The sequence below is a fragment of the Salvelinus sp. IW2-2015 genome, linkage group LG16 (assembly GCF_002910315.2).
Source record: "Salvelinus sp. IW2-2015 linkage group LG16, ASM291031v2, whole genome shotgun sequence".
Taxonomy (NCBI): Eukaryota; Metazoa; Chordata; class Actinopteri; order Salmoniformes; family Salmonidae; genus Salvelinus; species Salvelinus sp. IW2-2015.
Window position 1 is genome coordinate 2,448,445 of NC_036856.1, and position 20,337 is coordinate 2,468,781.

Sequence of the window (20,337 nt, forward strand, 5' to 3'; positions counted from 1 at the left end):
TGAAGCCGAATTGAGTATGCCACACCTCCATTAGGGCACACAACGGAAAATGTTTTGCAATGGGAAACGAAAATGAGTGTTTCTTATTGGACAAATTCAGGTAGCCCCTCCCTATTTCAGTCTGTTTTCTTCTGTTTGGTGCCTAATGAACACAATCCTAACCCATGACTCAAGTCTCTTTGCCGCTGAGTGGTTTCATTTGGCTTCCACATGGTGTAATGCATCATCCCAGATAGTAAACAGAGGGGTTTGGAAATATTGACACTCTTGATAAAGATGAGAAATAATGACTGTATCATTTAAATAATTCAAATACTGAGCTATATTGTGTTCCAATTTTTGGGGGGAAAATTTGCTCAGAGAAAGATTTTTTTTAAACAAGTAATAAAAATATTCTCAAAAAGGTAGGGGTCAAAATTATTGACATGTCTCACCCCTAAAGATTCTGAAAATACATTTGTCAAAAGTGTTGTATTTGGTCCCATATTCCTAGCAGGCTACCATGACCTGGCTACAGTGCAGAGGGGCTTAAAATATCATAATTACAGGGTAGCCAGTTTCTTTGTCATTATAGGGCTTTCAGGATACTGCTCTTGTATGACAGAGCCCGAACGTACGCTACTTTTAGCCAGAGCTCTACACATGGACACCAGTATTATGGGGGGGGGTGAGTCACTTTTCATATTGCCTCTGTGTATTCATTGGGGAATCCATTGTTGGCTTGGCGCGGGCGGCTTCTGCTTTAAGCGTGTGTGTGTTTCTGTGGGTCTGTACTCCACTGAAGGCCTCTGCACATGGCTATAATCAGAGCCAGTCAAGCCCGTGAGCTGAACGTACATTTGGAGTGCGTGTAGGGACGGTGTACTATACACCACATTCTCCTGCTATAGCCATTGCCCTAAAACATGGCAGCATATGGCTTCTAATGAGTCTACACAGTCATGTCTCAGGGCAAGTAGTGCCTCTTAATTTGTGTTTATTATAGTAATTCATCTTTCTTTAAGTCTTCAACAGCTTTATTATGCACTCTAAACGTGTCACCAGCATCCTATATTTCCTAGAACCAATATGAATAGGAATGATGACATTAATATTATATAGTGGGATGTTGAGACCATAGAGGTACATTATATTACTGTTCTATTTCAGTCTGTGGTTGAGACAGACGCGCTCTAAACTCCTGACTCAGGCTGCAGGCTTGGTGTAGGCCTCTCTCTCCCTGTCAGTATGCGTGAACACATTTAATTGGGTCGCACAACGAGGGACGGACCCAACTGTTTCCAGGGCAACAGCCACTGGGGAGCGGCCAACTGGAGACAGATCTGCCAGGCAATATGTGGAGGAGGAATAGCACGCCATGGTTCAATTCCATTCCCATAACCTACTCCCTTCCCTCTATCCTTGTTGTGCCCCCTCGTAGATTGGATGGATCTGGATAGGCCTTATCAAGATGGCAATAGATGGCCACACCCTTCTGATAGGCCTGGTCTTCTGTAGATTCCACCATATTCCAAACTCTTATCGGGTTTTTCCAATATGGGGTTTCACACTGGTAGTTGGGGTTTTACACTGATGCTTTGTGTAGGTTTTACCTTACCGCTTTGTGTTTCTGTGCCCTGGCCCCAAAAAAAAGTCTAGGGCCATGGTACCAGTTAACCAAGTTGACAAGTGCAGAGGGAGTAAGGAAGCTACATGAGTAACCAGATTAGAATGAGGTCCATGACTCCACGGTACATACTGAGCTCCATTTCTGTTTATCGTGTCCCCTTTCAGAGCGCCCACCTAGCGGTGATCGACACACTAATGATGGCGTATACGGTGGAGACGGTGAGCGTGGAGAAGGTGGTGGCGTGCGTCCTCCGGTACTCTTCCCACAACGGCGAAGACGCCGACACCCCATACGACACAGAGGACGCCATGACCAGCTGGATCAACAAGGTAGACACCTGCATGGCGTTTAATGCACACACACACACACTCACACAAGTAGGACCATTTACAGTCTAGACCAGCTGGACACCATACATTTGTTCCGTTTTCCCACCACGGAGCCGAACTGAGCTTAGCTAAGCCAATCTGTACTGCACTGGTTCTTACTACTCTGCTCTCTCTTTCCCCTATGTAGGACAGGAAATCCACTGAAAATCAGTAGGTCTACTGAGAAGGGTTCAAGTTTTTGAAAATTCCAAAATGTTATTTGTAACTGTATACTTGGCATCATTTTTTCCTGTATAAACAAATACAATTCATCAACAGAGAAGAGCTAGGGAGTGAATTGGGACCGCCTGAGCATGTTGTCCTGTGAGGAGGCAGTCTTGCCCTGGGCCCGTCCCTATGCAGCTGGCTCTGCAGTGTGACAGTGGTAGGGGGGTGTTAGTCTGTGTCCCAAATGGAACGTATAGTGCACTACTTTCGGGCCCTGGTCAAAAATAGCGCACTATATAGGGAATAGCGTGCCATTTGGGACGCAGGCTTAGTGAGTGCTGCTGAACCAGTCAAGGGAGACACTCCACCTCCTCAAGGCCCAGTACAGGCTGTTGTTTACATTCCACTGCTGGGAACACTTGGGGGCTGCCAGCTCTGGCCTGCTGGAGACTCGTACACTAAAATACACAGTCATGAATACTATCCATTTATAGATGCACACAGACACCTCTACACACCTGTACACAGACATACAGTATACATATAGACACACAAACACATGACACAACACACACCCAAACGTCAAATATGGAACCTTTCGGTGGAACCATGTGGTATACTCTGCAGATGTTGACAAACTGTGGGAGTCTCCAGGAAACAATGAACTCCAATACTCAAATCAAGGAAATTGCTGGAAGGCTCGAAATGTTTTGAAAGGACTGTGTTTTTGTAAAGATTTCTTAAATCATATTGTTATTTCACATGGCAGTAAGAACAAAAAAAAATGGGTTGACATACATTATGTTGTAAAATTAGATTTTATACAGTCTAAGGTGAACGCCCTCCAATTTTACAAGATAGATGTTACATTATGGGAACATTGAATAACTGATTAGGTTTATCTTTATCTTGTAACATACACTCTCCCTGTTGACGTTTGTAATGAATCCTGTTCTCTCTCTCTCTCTCTCTCTCTCTCTCTCTCTCTCTTCTCTCTTCTCTCTTCTCTCTTCTCTCTTCTCTCCTCTCTCTCTCTCTCTCTTTTATTAACCAGGTAAATGAGTATCTGAAAGATATCATCTCTCAGGAGCTGAGGAGAGAGATGCAGAGTGTTGAGCCTGTTGGCAAGCCAGGGGTGAGTACCTCCCTCTCTTCTTTTCTTATGTCTTCTTCCTTCCCCCTACCCACTCCACTCTCTCTTATGATGCTGCTTTTAGGACCGTCCTCTACATTTGAATGACCTGGTCTTACAATTAAATAAGCACTTGTTTCAAATCCAATGTATGCAGTGCTGTGCACAGAACATTTGATGGGGCTGGTGCTCAAAGTGATTTTTTTCAAACATAGGCCTTCATTTTCTGCAACAACAAAAAAAAACGGTTAAACAAGCTAGAACCACAGATGAAAGGGATTTAAAAAGTACCACAACTTTACTAGAACCACTCCCGGGGCCTCATTTATAAACGGTACGTACTAAAATATTCCCCAAAACATATAAAAACTGAACTTGACTGAATACCACACATACACAATCCATGTCTCAATTGTCTCAAGGCTTAAACATCCTTCTTTAACCTGTCTCCTCCCCTTCATCTACACTGATTGCAGTGGATTTAACAAGTGACATCAATAAGGGATCATAGCGTTCACCAGGATTCACAGGATGCATCTGAGCTCAACCTTAGGATGCACCTGAACTCAACCTTAGGATGCACCTGAGCTCAACCTTAGGATGCACCTGAACTCAACCTGAGGATGCACCTGAACTCAACCTGAGGATGCACCTGAGCTCAACCTTAGGATGCACCTGAGCTCAACCTTAGGATGCACCTGAACTCAACCTGAGGATGCATCTGAGCTCAACCTTAGGATGCACCTGAGCTCAACCTTAGGATGCACCTAACTCAACCTTAGGATGCACCTGAGCTCAAACCTCAGGATGCACCTGAACTCAACCTTAGGATGCACTGAGCTCAACCTTAGGATGCACCTGAGCTCAACCTCAGGATGCACCTGAGCTCAACCTCAGGATGCACCTGAACTCAACCTTAGGATGCACCTGACTCAACCTTAGGATGCACCTGAGCTCAACCTCAGGATGCACCTGAACTCACCTTAGGATGCACCTGAGCTCAACCTTAGGATGCACCTGAACTCAACCTGAGGATGCACCTGAGCTCAACCTGAGGATGCACCTGAGCTCAACCTTAGGATGCACCTGAGCTCAACCTCAGGATGCACCTGAACTCAACCTTAGGATGCACCTGAGCTCAACCTTAGGATGCACCTGAACTCAACCTGAGGATGCACCTGAGCTCAACCTGAGGATGCACCTGAGCTCAACCTTAGGATGCACCTGAGCTCAACCTTATGATGCACCTGAACTCAACCTGAGGATGCATCTGAGCTCAACCTTAGGATGCACTGAGCTCAACCTTAGGATGCACCTGAACTCAACCTTAGGATGCACCTGAGTCAACCTCAGGATGCACCTGAACTCAACCTTAGGATGCACCTGAGCTCAACCTTAGGATGCACCTGAGCTCAACCTCAGGATGCACCTGAACTCAACCTTAGGATCACCTGAAGCTCAACCTTAGGATGCACCTGAACTCACCTTAGGATGCACCTGAACTCAACTTAGGATGCACCTGAGCTCAACCTTAGGATGCACCTGAACTCAACCTCAGGATGCACCTGAACTCAACCTTAGGATGCACATGAGCTCAACCTTAGGATGCTGAGCTCAACCTTAGGATGCACCTGAGCTCAATATGCCTGATGCACCTCAGGATGCACCTGATCTCATTTTCAAGTCTCATAGCAAATGAACTGAATACTTATGTAAATGTAAAATTTCTGTTTTTGGATTTTTATAAATGTGCAAAACATTTTTGTTCAAAAATCTGTTTTCGCTTTGTCATTATGGGGTATTGTGTGTAGATTGATGAGGGGGGAAAAACCAATTGAATCCATTTTAGAATAAGACTAACTTAACAAAATGGGAAAAAGTCAAAGGGTCTGAATACTTTCCGAATGCACTGTAGGCTACAGTAGAATTTAACAGGTGAAATGACAGTTGATCTTTTGCATTGAAGTGTGTAAAAATCAGAGTAGACAATGTTTCAGACTTTCTAGGCAGTGCAGCATATTTAGGTTTCGGGGGGAAAAAATGCGAAACATTATTGAAGTGAAACTATTTGTATACACGTTGTCAACAAACTGTTTTTGTCTTTCCGAAACGGTCAGATGCAGCAAATGTCACTGCAAAAGAAAACATTTGGCAAACACCTCCAGACATTTGATCAAGTTCACCATTGCTATTCCCTTTAGATCAGGGCTCTTTAACCTTTTCTTGAATGGCCAATCATATTACTCTTTTGCATTGCATTGCATTGTAGGCTAGTTTTAAAAACAAATCTGAGTAGACAATGTTTCAGAATTTGCAGGCAATCATATTACTCAGATACAAATAGTAAGACTTTTCTGCGTCTAGTCTTCAATGGTAGACTGCGACAGAGCAGGTAAATGTTGAACTGGAACGCAAAAAAACTGGCCCCGTTGTTTCTGCTGCTGCTTTGAAAGTGGATTGAAAAGTACTGGGGCAAATGCTTTCTCGCCACGCGTTTTCCGCCGGCTCTGGCAGCAGTGCACTGCTGGCTCCCGGTGGCAGTAGGGCAGGGAGGGGTTCATTAGTTTAAAAAAATAGCATCGATCAAAAGGACACTTTCTCCATAGGAGGGCAAAAGGACAGATACTCCAGCACTCCTAGGGCTCTATCTGTGCACGTGACTGCATGTATGAATTTAGTAATTCATTATGTGTAATGCCAATTTAAAACTATTGAATTCAAATTCAATTCCTTAATACAAATGGAAAATGATTCAATTCAAGTTCAATCCAATGATGTGTATAAACCCTGGATGACTGACAGGGGCGCTGTATTGAAAGTACCATTGAAACGAAATGTAGACATTAATAAATGCATTTTTTATAGCTTCCAAAATATTTCTTTACAATAGAGGAGTACCAAAATGGCGCCATTTTGGTACTCCTCTATTGTAAAGAAATATTTTGGAAGCTATAAAAAATGCATTTATTAATGTCTACATTTCGTTTTTGCCAAGTATGTTCTATTACAGACACCTTGATGCATACTTTAAATTATAGTATGTGATCTAAAAAATAATATAAAAACATATTCCTTAAAGTATTGTTTTAGAGAGCACTAATGTTACTATCCCCACTACGATGTCATTTTCTAATTTTGTCCTTTGTATTGAAATACTGTAGAATTCCATGAATTTCTAAGGAGGACTGCTCCTTCCATTTAAAAGGCTAATGAGTGGCGCAGCGGTCTAAGGCACTGCATCTCAGTGCTAGAGGTGTCACTACAGACCCTGGTTCGATCCCGGGCTGTATCACAACCGGGCCGTGATCGGGAGTTCCATAGGGCAGTGCTCAATTGGACCAGTGTTGTCTGGGTTTGGGGAGGGTTTGTCCGGGGTAAGCCGTCATTGTAAAATAAGAATTTGTTCATAGCTGACTTGCCTAGTTAAATAAAAATGCAATACAATTCTGGGGAGTATCACTATGGCAGCTGGTGGCTTCAGAGCCTCATTTGGCCATTACATTGCATCAGCAATCCAGGGTTTATACACGTCATTGGTTTAACCTCTGCTGTCACTTATACACTGAGTATACCAAACATTAGGAACGCCTTCCAAATATTGAGTTGCATCCCCCCCTTTTGCCCTCAGAACAGCCTCAATTCGTCGGAGCACGGACTCAACAATGTGTCGAAAGCGTTCCACAGGGATGCTGGCCCATGTTGACTCCAATGCTTCCCCCAGTTGTGTCAAGTTGGCTAGATTTCCTTTGGGTGGTGGAACATTCTTGATACACAGGGGAGGAGCTCCAGGTGGTATCCGATATTAAGGCACTTAAATATTTTGTCTTACCCATTGACCCTCTTAATGGCACACATGCGCAATCCATGTCTCAATTGTCTCAAGGCACAAAAGGCCTACTTTAACCTGTCTCCTCCCCTTCACCTACACTGACTGAAGTGGATTTAACAAGTGACATCAATAAGGGATCATAGCTTTAACCTGGATTCACCTGGATTCACCATTCATTTAACCTGGATTCCCCATTCTATGTTATGAAAAGAGCAGGTGTTTTAATGTTTTGTACACTCAGTGTATATCTCTCCATATTTATGCCTCAATGTTTATACTGTATGTTACATAGTAGCATTCAACATGAACAGCATAATATTTCTGTGCAATTCCCTTTCTCAGCCTGATCCCAGATCTGTTTGTGCGGTCCTGCTAACTCCTATGTTTGAGTTAATTTTTTATTTTGACAGGGAAAGTGCACATTAATCAACGTTTCCGTAAAAGTGCCGCTTTTAGCCGCAGTCCCTGGGCGGGTTATTAAAAACAATTACAATACCAATACACATGCAGAGCAACATAGGACAAGTAACACGTAGCATGCAGACAGAGCAATAGCACAAAAAGCAACAAAACAAAATACATAAAAGAAACTAAGTGTTTCCACACCTCACAAGCTACAGACAACACAGAAAGCGACAATACACAGCTAGGAATTATGTTCACAAGTCTGATTGGCCTTTAATGTTTTTTGTGAAGGTGCGATAGGTGGTGCAGTTCTGTGTGTCTGATGGCAGTGTGTTCCAGACATGGGAAGCGCTCGCAGAGAAAGCGGATTGACTAAAGGTGCTTTTCCTTAAGGGAACTATACTGTCACCTCTCATGGCAGACCTTGTGGTTCTGCTGCCTTTTTCACCTGCTTTTTAAAAGAGAGGTTGGAATTACGTATGATGCCCAAGGTACTTGAAATCAGATACCACCTGGAGCTCCTCCCCTGACGCATAGACATCTGGCTCAGTAGCATCAGTTGCCCTCTTTGTTTAGAACATGCAGACAGTTTTTTTCACGTTGAGATGCAAACATGAGTCACTGAGCCACTTTGTACACTGGACCATTACAGTAGTGAGTTCTTGTGCAGCTTGTTGTTTGCTCTTTGCATGGACATATATCACTGTATCATCTGCATACATTTGAACTTCAGACCCAGTACAGACAGATGTTAATTGTCACGCCATTGGCACAAACAGCTACTGTACTTTCTCTCTCCTACTTTCTTCACACCCCACACAGCATTTTTTCCCCCAGTCAAGTCCTTTCAATGCTAATAACAAGACAACTGTCATTTAGTCTGGGGTCACACAGGTCAGACACTAAACTGGCTACCTATCTAGGAGTTGTTGCGTCTCGCTACATGCAGACTCTAATGCCTTATGACAGGCTGTTGTTTGCGTGTCTGTTGTACCAGCTGATTCATGCTCCGTCATCACAGGCAGGCTGGTTCAGTATTATGGTCTGCCGAACAGCAGGGTTGACATGGGAACATGGCCTCTGACACAGCAGAACTGACGATAGAGAGAGAGAGATGATGTCATTCTCTCCGCTCTGTTGCCCTCCTCTCTCCTCTTCTCTACTTCTCTTCTGTCTTCTACTCCTTTTTTTCCTCTCCTTATTTCCCTCCTCTCCCATTCTCTTCTCTCCCCCTCCTCTCATCTCCCCCATCCCCTCCTCAGTCTTCTTTGCTTGCCTATCTAAACACGCCATCATTTTACTGTGGCTGGTCCTTAAGAAAGCCTGAAGAAGGCACAGTGTGCCGAAATGTTGGCTTACCCATTAAATTGTTGCGGACATATAGTATAGTCTTTCTTTTCATACTTTGGCTGGGCCTCCCATCCGGAGGAGGGCACAGTTTGTGTGGAAATTATGACACAACACCTTTTGTGAACCTGGAGAGAAGTTACGTCTATAAAAAAGCCTTGAGAAAATCTTGGATAGTTCCCAGGAGGCAATGCCACTGCGGCAAGGCAGATGTCCCATCCCAGAACAGATGTGTATGTGCCTGCAAAGACCTTGCATGAAGTGCTGCCTGATAGGCTATCATGCTTGGACAGACAGCTGGCTGTTTGTGTGTGTTTGGCAGGGACAATATACAACAAAACATATGTCTCAGAGTATGAGAAGTAATGTGTTTTACCAGATCTACAGTGGCAAGGAAAAGTATGTGAACCCTTTGGAATTTCCCGTATTTCTGCATAAATTGGTCATCAAATTTGATTTGATCTTCATCTAAGTCACAACAATAGACAAACATACTGTGCTTAAACTAATAACATCATTTAAACATGTATAGTGTAGGTTGGAAAATGTATGTGAACCCCTAGGCTAATGACTTCTCCAAAAGCTAATTGGAGTCAGGAGTCATCTAACCTGGAGACCAATCAATGAAACGAGATTGGAGATGTTGGTTAGAGCTGCCTTGCCCTATAAAGAACACTCACAAAATTTGAGTTTGCTATTCACAAGAAGCATTGCCTGATGTGAACCATGCCTCGAACAAAAGAGATCTCAGAAGACCTAAGATTAAGAATTGTTGACTTGCATAAAGCTGGAGAAGGTTACAAAAGTACCTCTAAAAGCTTTGATGTTCATCAGTCCACGGTAAGACAAATTGTCTATAAATGGAGAAAGTTCAGCACTGTTGCTACTCTCCCTAGGAGTGGCTGTCCTGCAAAGATGACTGCAAGAGCACAGCGCAGAATGCTCAATGAGGTTAAGAAGAATCCTAGAGTGTCAGCTAAAGACTTACAGAAATATCTGGAACATGCTAAAATCTCTGTTGACGAGTCTACGATACGTAAAACACTAAACAAGAATGGTGTTCATGGGATGACACCACGAAAGAAGCCACTGCTGTCCAAAAAAACAAACATTGCTGCATGTCTGAAGTATTCAAAAAGAGCACCTGGATGTTCCACAGCGCTACTGGCAAAATATTCTGTGGACAGATTAAACTAAAGTTGAGTTGTTTGGAAGGAACACACAACACTATGTGTGGAGAAAAAAAGGCATAGCACACCAACATCAAAACCTCATCCAACTGTAAACTATGATGGAGGGAGCATAATGGTTTGGGGTTGCTTTACTGTCTCTGGGCCTGGACAGCTTGCTATCATTGATGGAAAAATGAATTCCCACGTTTATCAAGACATTTTGCAGGAGAATGTAAGGCTATCTGTCCGCCAATTGAAGCTCAACAGAAGTTGGGTAATGCAAAAGGACAACGACCCAAAACACAGAAGTAAATCAACAACAGAATGGCTTCAACAGAAGAAAATACGCCTTCTGGAGTGGCCCAGTCAGAGTCCTGACCTCAACCCAATGGAGATGCTGTGGCATGACGTCAAGAGAGCAGTTCACACCAGACATCCCGAGAATATTGCTGAACTGAAACAGTTTTGTAAAGAGGAATGGTCCAAAATTCTTCCTGACCGTTGTGCAGGTCTGATCCGCAACTACAGAAAACGTTTGGTTAAAGTTATTGCTGCCAAAGGAGGGTCAAACCAGTGCACAGGGGCATTGACATGCTGAAACAGGAAAGGACCTTCCCCAAACTGTTGCCACAAAGTTGGAAGCACAGAATTGTCTAGAATGTCATTGTATGCTGTTAAGATTTCCCTTCACTGGAACTAAGGGGCCTAGCCCAAACCATGAAAACAGCCCCAGACCGTTATTCCTTCTCCATCAAACTTTACATTTGGCACTATGCATCGGGACAGGTAGCATCCTCCTGGCATCTGCCAAACCAAGATTAGTCCGTCGGACTGCCAGATGGTGAAGTGTGATTCAATGCATTTTCACTGTTCCAGAGTCCAATTGCGGCGAGCTTTACACCACTCCAGCCGACGCTTGGCAATGCACATGTGTGCGGCAGCTCGGCCATGGAAACCCATTTCATGAAGCTCCCGATGAACAGTTCTTGTGCTGACGTTGCTTCCAGAGGCAGTTTGTAACTCAGTAGTGAGTGTTGCAACCAAGGACAGACAATTTTTACGGGCTACATGCTTCAGCACTTTGGCGACCCCGTTCTGTGAGCTTGTGCGGCCTACCACTTCGCGGCTGAGCCGTTGTTGCTCCTAGACGTTTCCACTTCACAATAACAGCACTTACAGTTGACCGGGGCAGCTCTAGCAGGGCAGAAATTTGACGAACTGACTTGTTGGAAAGGTGGCATCCTATGATGGTGCTACGTTGAAAGTCACTGAGCTCTTCAGTAAGGCCATTCTACTGCCAATGTTTGTATATGGAGATTGCATGGCTGTGTGCTAAATTTTATTCACCTGTCAGCAACGCATGTGGCTAAAATAGCCGAATCCACTAATTTGAATGGGTGTCCACATACTTTTGTATATATAATGTATGTGACATGATGTTAGGATATTCTATTAAACATGACTGCAGCACTGTAGATGACTCACTTTAACCCCTCTATCTTCATGAAAAGCACATCTGAGTCTGGTTATAGGCCTGTCTGATTCCCTGACCCTTCACTTATTACAAGTAAAGTTGCCTAACAAGTTTCTCAACAGTTGTTACTGTAACCACGTTACTATGACATTGTACTGGCACATGTACAGTACCAGTCAAACGTTTGGACACACCTACTTATTCAAGGTTTTTCTTTATTTTTACTATTTTCTACATTGTAGAATAATAGTGAAGACATCAAAACTATGAAATAACACATATGGAATCATGTAGTAACCAAAAAAGTGTTAAACAAATCAAAATATATGTTCTATTTTAGATTCTTCAAAGTAGCCACCCTTTGCTTTGATGACAGCTTTGCACACTCTTGGCATTCTCTCAACCAGCTTCACCTGGAATGCTTTTCCAACAGTCTTGAAGGAGTTCCCACATATGCTGAGCACTTGATGGTTGCTTTTCCTTCACTCTGCTGTCCAACTCATCCCAAACCATCTCAATTGGGTTGAGGTCAGGTGATTGTGGAGGCCAGGTCATCTGATGCAGCATTCCATCACTCTCCTTCTTGGTCAAATAGCCCTTACACAGCCTGGAGGTGTGTTGGGTGTGTTCAACAATGTCCTATTGAAAAACAAATGATAGTTCCACTAAGCGCAAACCAGATGGGATGGCATATCGCTGCAGAATGCTGTGGTAGCCATGCTGGTTGTGTGCCTTGAATTCTAAATACATCACAGACAGTGTCCCCATCAAAGCACCCCTACGTCATCACACCTCCTCCTCCATGCTTCACAGTGGGAACCACACATGCGGAGATCATCCGTTCACCTACTCTGCGTCTCACAAAGACATGGCGGTTTGAACCAAAAATCTCAAATTTGGACTCGTCAGACCAAAGGACAGATTTCCACCGGTCTAATGTCCATTGCTTGTGTTTCTTGGCCCAAGCAAGTTTCTTCTTATTATTGGTGTCCTTTGGTAGTGATTTCTTTGCAGCATTTTGACCATGAAGGCCTGATTCACACAGTTGATGTTGAGATGTATCTGTTACTTGAACTCTGTGAAGCATTTATTTGGGCTGCAATTTCTGAGGCTGGTAACTCTAATGAACTTATCCTCTGTGTAACAGTTTAACTTTAGTATGTCCCCTCGCCCCGACTCGGGCGCGAACCAGGGACCCTCTGCACACATCAACAACAGTCACCCACGAAGCATCGTTACCCATCGCTCCACAAAAGCCGCGGCCCTTGCAGGGCAAGGGGAACCACTACTTCAAGGTCTCAGAGCAAGTGACGTCACCGATTGAAAGTCTATTAGCGCGCACCACCGCTAACTATCTAGCCATTTCACATCCGTTACATCTGCAGCAGAGGTAACTCTAGGTCTTCCTTTCCTGTTGCGGTCCTCATGAGAGCTAGTTTCATCATAGCGCTTGATGGTTTTTGCAACTACACTTGAAGAAACTTTCAAAGTTCTTGAAATTTTCCATATTGACTGACCTTCATGTCTTAAAGTAATGATGAAGTGTCATTTTTTCTTTGCTTATTTGAGCTGTTCTTGCCATAATATGGACTTGATCTTCTACCAAATAGGGCTATCTTCTGTATACCAACCCTACCTTGTCACAACACAACTGATTGGCTCAAACGCATTAAGGAATGAAATTCCACAAATGCTCTTTTAACAAGGCACACCTGTTAATTGAAATGCATTCCAGGTGACTACCTCATGAAGCTGGTTGAGAGAATGTCAAGAGTGTGCAAAGCTGTCATCAACACTTTTTTTGTTACTACATGATTCCGTATGTGTTATTTCATAGTTTTGATGTCGTCACTATTATTCTACAATGTAGAAAATAGGAAAAATAAAGAAAAACCCTTGAATGAGTAGGTGTGGCCCAACTTTTGACTGGTACTGTAAGTGTAAACATAGATGATTACTAATAGAGTAAGCAGAGGTTGTTAAGCAGCTATTGTATATGAGGCATCACAGGCTAGCCATGGCATACAAGGGCACAGTTGGCTGTGCTGGACTTGTAATGTCTGCTAAAAATATATATTTTTTATTTAACCTTTATTTAAGCAGGGAGTCATGCTGACTATTTTGCAGATGAGCCCTGCATGAACACATCAAACAATTACACAATACATACTGTATATATATACACACATCAATTACACAATACATACTGTATCTATATACACATCAATTATACAATTACATAAGGTATCTATATACACTTCAATTACACAATACATACTGTATCTATATACACATCAATTACACAATACATACTGTATCTATATACACATCAATTACACAATACATACTGTATCTATATACACATCAATTGCACAATACATACTGTATCTATATACACATCAATTATACAATACATACTGTATCTATATATAACATCAATTACACAATACATACTGTATCTATACACACATCAATTACACAATACATACTGTATCTATATACACATCAATTATACAATACATACTGTATCTATATATACATCAAGTACAATACATACTGTATCTATATATACATCAATTATACAATACATACTGTATCTATATACACACATCAATTACACAATACATACTGTATCTATATATACATCAAGTACACATACAACTATATCTATATGTACATCAATTATACAATACATACTGTATCTATATACACATCAATTATACAATACATACTGTACCTATATAACACATCAATTATACAAATACATACTGTATCTATATACACATCAATTATACAATTACATACGGTATCTATATACACATCAATGACACAATACATACTGTATCTATATACACATCAATTACACAATACATACTGTATCTATATACACATCAATTACACAATACATGAGAAGCAAATACAAAACACGAAACGCAAAACACAATCATACGAAGCAAACAAATTCTTCAGTTAAAAGGCCCGCAATTCAGTAAAAAGACACACGTTCTCTCTCTCCAGCTCCCTCTCCCTCTCCGTCTCCCCCCGGCATTCTGACCTGGATGCTAGCTCCAGACACCCCCTAAATCTGTCACGCTCTTTGAGTCGCTGATATCTTTGAGGGATGTGTAACACTCCACGGACAGATGTGCTGCAGTCATCGGAACAAAGAAGAGCTGAGCTGGGCGACCCAGGGTTTATTTTAAGCTGCAGCACAGTACGCTGCGAAACACAATAAACACTTGTGGTCAATGTGGAGTCAAAGGCAATGGCAGGACAGAGAAGTAAAACAACAACAAAAAACGAAGAGAAGTAATCCCTTTAAGTTGCAAATCTGTGCGGGATGAATTGAACATGTCTGGTTGGAGAGGATGTGATTTGTCATAGAGGGAGAACACTGTCAGGACAGCAAGTTGATTGATGTGGTGGTGGATGGTTGGGATTGGGGCTAAGCCTAAGCGCTCTTTAGGGGGTTTTAGTGGTGGTCTTGGCTGCCCTGTCTTTTAGCTGTGGTTTAGCCCTGATATAGCCCGGCCATAGCCCTACCCTATAGCCTTCCCTGCCATAGTCCCACAACCTGGGACATTGCTGGGACATGCCTACTGGCACTCCATAACCACCATCAACCCCCCTTCCCACACACACTCCCCAGTCTCCCCCTGCCAAATGTTCAGCTCGTGTTTATTCTGCTGTGTCATGTAAGGGTAGCAGTATGTTATGGGCCATTTGTGCCTGGAGAGGTGAAGTAATGCCTGCTAGCCGTTCATTTGATTTCAACCGTTGTGGGTTTGATCAATTTGAACTGTATTTTTTTGAATGGTGTACTAAGTTATCGCTAGTACTCATGCTCTGCCACTATGTGTCGCTGCAATCCTACTCTCACTGTCTGGACTCAGACACCAGAACTATACTTTGTTCAAAAAAACAGAAAATGTAGCTAAATTGTTTGAAACCTAAACACTGATTAGTGTTTCACAAGTAACCCGGCGAAACCAAAGACTTTTCAAGACCTTGGCTTGGATGAAGTGTAGTTGAATAAATTCTCCAGCCAATACTATGAAAGATCAGCGTGATCAATATATTGCCTGTGAATGAGATTATACCTTCGAATCGTCCACTTCACGAAGTGTGGCACATATCTCTTTATTGTGAGCCTTTGAGGTCAGTCTATGAATGGCTCACGTTAGTATTCAAAGAACAGTGCTATTCAATCAGCCGGGACTGCAAAAACCTGACCTTTTCATCAACCTGGAACTGCAACATTCAAAATGTACTGTAGGTTAGTTGTTTCGCTACTGTTGACGGTTGGTGTTTAAGGAAGCATTTGCCACCCAATAGGAATGATGCTTACAAACGCGTCTTTGATGTAGCCTTGAAAGTGTGTGAGAAACATGTCATGTCAGACTCGACACAAACTCAGTCAGCACTTATTGCCAATGCACTGTAATACTTGTCTCAAACCTTTAGAAACGGACACAAAAAAGGCCAATGTCACTGAAGGCAGCACAAAGCAATTTCAAGGCAAACAGGCAAACAGACTACAAGCACGCAAACGCAGTACAAATACACAAACATTGTTTGTTTTTTTCCAACTAGGAGAACAGTCACAATTTAGGCTTCACGACAAATCCCCCTGGTTGCTGCTGTGGGTGCACTCTACTAGCTGTCTCAAGGAAAGATGTCTGTTTGACATGAGAGAATCCTCTATTTGACATTTTAGCCAGCATGGCCAAAAATACCCAAAGTCCAATGCTGACTGGTTTATTCATATTTTCTTGTCTGTTTGTTTGTTTCTCTCTCTCTCTATGCCCCTCTGTCCATGTATCGCTCTATCTCCACTCTCTCTTATGTGTCTCTGTATTTCCTTCTCTTGCTCTCTCTCTCTCTCTCTCTCTCTCTGTCTTGCTCCTGAAGTCTCCGACCAAATGGTACATGAAACTGGTGCCTGTAAGTCAGATGACCAGTGCTACACTTATATTTTCCTCTTCCATCTGTCCGTTTCCATAGTGTCTCCGTGGTGACTGTCACCATAGTAAATGTCATCATTCCACAAGTGAACGCCAGCATGTGATTGCAGTTATTGGTGTTGCTTTTTTTGTGCGGTTCACTCAGTTTCCCTCAATTTGATTTCATTAAAGATAATTTGTGTTACTTGGAGGTTACTGAACATCTGATTGATGCACGGTGATGCTCTCTATTATGAAGTCGATATTACATTGTCCTGTTTTGATGTCCGATTAATTAAGTATTCCCATGGTTTGTGTGTCGTTAGTCCCTGCATGATAGAATATCATCATTCTTCAACTCCAATGAGAGATGCACTCCATCGATATGGAAATCTGCATTCCCACATGTCCGCCTCTGTCAGTGTATTTCTTTGTCTGTACGTATGTGTATGAATCTCCCGTGCACCATCTATCGCCATGCCCAGACCCATTGTCTGTCTGTCTTCCCTGTGGTGCTCCAGGCTCGCTACAGGAAGGAGCAGGCGGTGGCACAGCAGGTGCCCTGGATCCCCCCTGTGGACAACCTGTTGAAGGACACCACTGACGGCTGCGCCCTGGCCACTCTGCTGCACTTCTACTGCCCACAGCTAGTCAAACTGGAAGGTACACTAACTAGACAGTACTAAACTGTATTCTGACCGTGGGGATAGGGGGGGGGGGGTGTCTGTGGTTCCCTATCAACACATTATCTTATTGAGAGGGCTATAGCTGTCTGAGTTATTCAATCACTTAGCCTGAAGGTGTTAAGGGCTCTCCCCTGGCTAGCCTTTCATGTTCCAGGAGGAGTGAGTGAGCCATCTATTAGTGATGAACATCAAGTCTCAACTCACACTTAATCTCATCAACTATCAACCCGCTGATTAAGTGGATGGGATCGGATATGGACACACACACACAAGGCTCAGTACCCCAAATTCAGAGTGATGATTGATTTAAAGGCACTCCATAAGATTCTGTTTTCGCATCAAAACGGCTTGAGTACCTTCTGGAGAACATCCAGTATCCTCATCCCTGATTGGTCAATCCCATACAAAGAAGGGACAAACACCTTACAAATACCTCCAGAAGCCCGACTCCTAACGGATGTTCACTTTCTGATTCACTTCCAAGAGATTTGTGCGTCACTTGTCTCTCAGAACCAACTTAGCCCATGATGTGTCCTTGTGGCCTGTCCCTGTCAGATATCCGCCTTAAGGAGAGCATGTCACTGGTGGACAGCCTGTACAACCTGCAGCTGGTGCAGCAGTTCTGTCAGCAGCACCTCGACCGCTGCTGCCACTTCAGTCTGGAGGACATGGTCTACGCCTCCTCGTCAGTCAAAGTAAGTCCACAAGGCAAAGTTATGGCTTTTAAGTGTGTTTTTTGAAAGAATCTCTGAGGTACAAATGTACATCCTTTTTCACACTATTGTGTCTATACCGTACCGTGTTGGCTGGGATACTTTGTTTTCACGTGGTCCTTTCCCGCACCGTTCCAGCAACTAGGCTGCATGTGTAACCACGCCGGCGCAGTACAGCGCAGCACGGCTTGGCTCAGGTCAGTAGTGTGAAAAAGGTATTACTGCACACAGAGTTCAGCCAACTCGGTTTGAATTGTTGTTTTTTAAAGGGCGTCAAAAGTTTCAGGAGATTTTGCAAAGAAAATAATACATTTGGAAGGAAGATAGTCCAAGAGCTAAGGACATTGGGTAAAACTAGGCATAAGGCTTGGCAGCTACAGTGTGTGCAGCATTGCCAGAGTTGGTGATTCGTGTCTATTCATATTATGTAATACAGCTGGAGAAAGCCTGGTGGAAAATGGGATCTGTCTGAAATAGATCCTGTAAAAACTCTCTGTCCTCACAAACCACAGATCTGGTTTGTTTGTGCTAGATGTGTCTCTGTTTTGTCTGTATTGCCTTCCCTATTTCTCTCTCTTTCCTCTCTCCTTCTTCCCTCTCATTATATACCTTTCTCTCATCTCTCTCTTCTACGCCCCTCACTCTCTCGCGCTCCATTTTTCACTGGAAGCTATTATATCAGTATGTATTGTATCTATGTGCAGGAAGGATGGACACATAACACTTGGCTTGTGTCTTTGTGTTGGCTCCCAGGCTGTGCATTGTGGGTGTTGGTCACGTGTGTTGTTGTCAATGTTTTAGGACAGTCATAGAAACTGGTGGGAAACAAACAGCTCTGCATTCCCCATTTTCTCTCTTCTTGCACAGTATGGTCGCACAAGTACTGTACTGAAAACTGATGAACGGTTAAAAATGGTATGTGTTGCTTTTTTTGTGGCAGAGAAGTGTCATAATGGAGAAAAGGTGAGTCGGGGCAGAGTTTGTGTGTGTGTGTGTGCCTTGAGTGCTGCAAACAACAGTGTACCACTGGCCCTGTCTGGGTGTTGAGTATTGGAGTCTACCCAGCTGTCAGTTGTGCTGGTCCTTTCAGTGGAGAACTGTTGCTAGTAGCTGTTAAAGCACACAGTTCACAAGGGGGCCGAATAGTAGTGAGTTGGAATCAGCTGTGTGTGACATGGTCCTTTAAGCAACCCCAGACACACTGGCAGATTCTGAATAAGTCACTTCACAGAAGGCTTAGAAAGGAGATGATTCAGGCTGCGGGTCAGGTAAAACAGAGCCCTGGGGCTGAAGAGGCAAAGAAATCCTACTGCATCTATCATGACACTGACATTGAGTTTATGCTAGCCACAATAGAAATATAATTATTAGAATTACATTCCCATTCAAGTCAATGGTCTGTGATAGGTGGACCGGCCACCATATTGAGTGTACCCGTGAGTGTTCCAGTCAAATTGCGGTAGTCTGAGAGGCTTGTCCCTTCTCATAATTATATTTCACAACAACCTGTATACTAGCCACTGACAAAAGCCATATATATTATAGATAGTCTCTGTGCTCTTCATTTGAACCTCTTCTTCGGAGTTTGAGCTTCTAGTTGCTATTTCTGTGCAGCTTGACCACAGAATCATCCACTCACTCAGCAAAAAACCTCTTACTTATATAATAATTTAAAGAGAGAGAGAGACAGAGAGAGAGACACAGTGAGGGAGACACAGACAGAGACACAGAGAGAGAGAGAGAGAGAGAGAAATCTTATCATTTATGGACATGGGGGACCTGAGACTATGAATATGGCCTCAGACGCACAGGTCTCTGGTCTAATCAGCCCCTTTGCTAATGTAAAGTGATTAATGACATCATAGCCCATGGTAGCCTGTGTGTGGGCTCCCACTGAGAGGGGTGGGGTTGCCAGTGTGGTCCCTACTAAACAGATTATCCATCCCAACGCTTTAGCGTCAGATTTGTTTTGCAGTCAGCACCAATGAGCTCTCATCTCAGACATGGAGTGACACGCTGCAATCTCCAAACCTGGCAACCCGCCAGAGAACAGTAAGTGACTGTAAAATCTGACAATCTGGCAACTGGGCGAGGTAATATCAGGCGACAGGGTTGCGGTGTTGTGAGTTGGAGATCAGTAGAAAATCGGGGGCGGAACAGAATGGATGTTTGACTGGCGGTGGTATTAGGAGAGATAACGCTCACGATCTAATGTGAGAGGAAGCAGGTAGACAGACATATGGAGGGAGAGGACAAGCTTTTGCTATCTGGGCTAGGGGAGACCATTTCTCATTTCTCTATCAGACTGGGACTGGGAGGACCCCACTTATGCTGCAGCTGAATAGACCTAGAGGAGGTAGGCTACTGTAGCTCACTGCAATAGAAATTGTAGCCTGGTACCAGATCAGTTTGTGCTGTCTTGCAATCTGGTGTTGGTGAGACAGGAGTTGGCAAAACAACATTACCAGATTTGCGACCAGGCTATAAAAAT

At 43.3% G+C, this 20,337-nt stretch overlaps 1 protein-coding gene across 1 annotated transcript in view; it reads left to right on the forward strand.

The window, feature by feature from the left end:
• camsap2a (calmodulin regulated spectrin-associated protein family, member 2a) overlaps positions 1-20,337 on the forward strand; it is an 87,674-nt gene that overhangs the window by 49,061 nt on the left and 18,276 nt on the right. Inside the window, exons 3-7 of the mRNA XM_070447455.1 lie at positions 1,774-1,938; positions 3,200-3,280; positions 16,416-16,448; positions 16,969-17,110; positions 17,689-17,828. Of these exons, the coding sequence (XP_070303556.1) occupies positions 1,774-1,938; positions 3,200-3,280; positions 16,416-16,448; positions 16,969-17,110; positions 17,689-17,828 (561 nt within the window). The remainder of the gene's footprint in view (positions 1-1,773; positions 1,939-3,199; positions 3,281-16,415; positions 16,449-16,968; positions 17,111-17,688; positions 17,829-20,337) is intronic.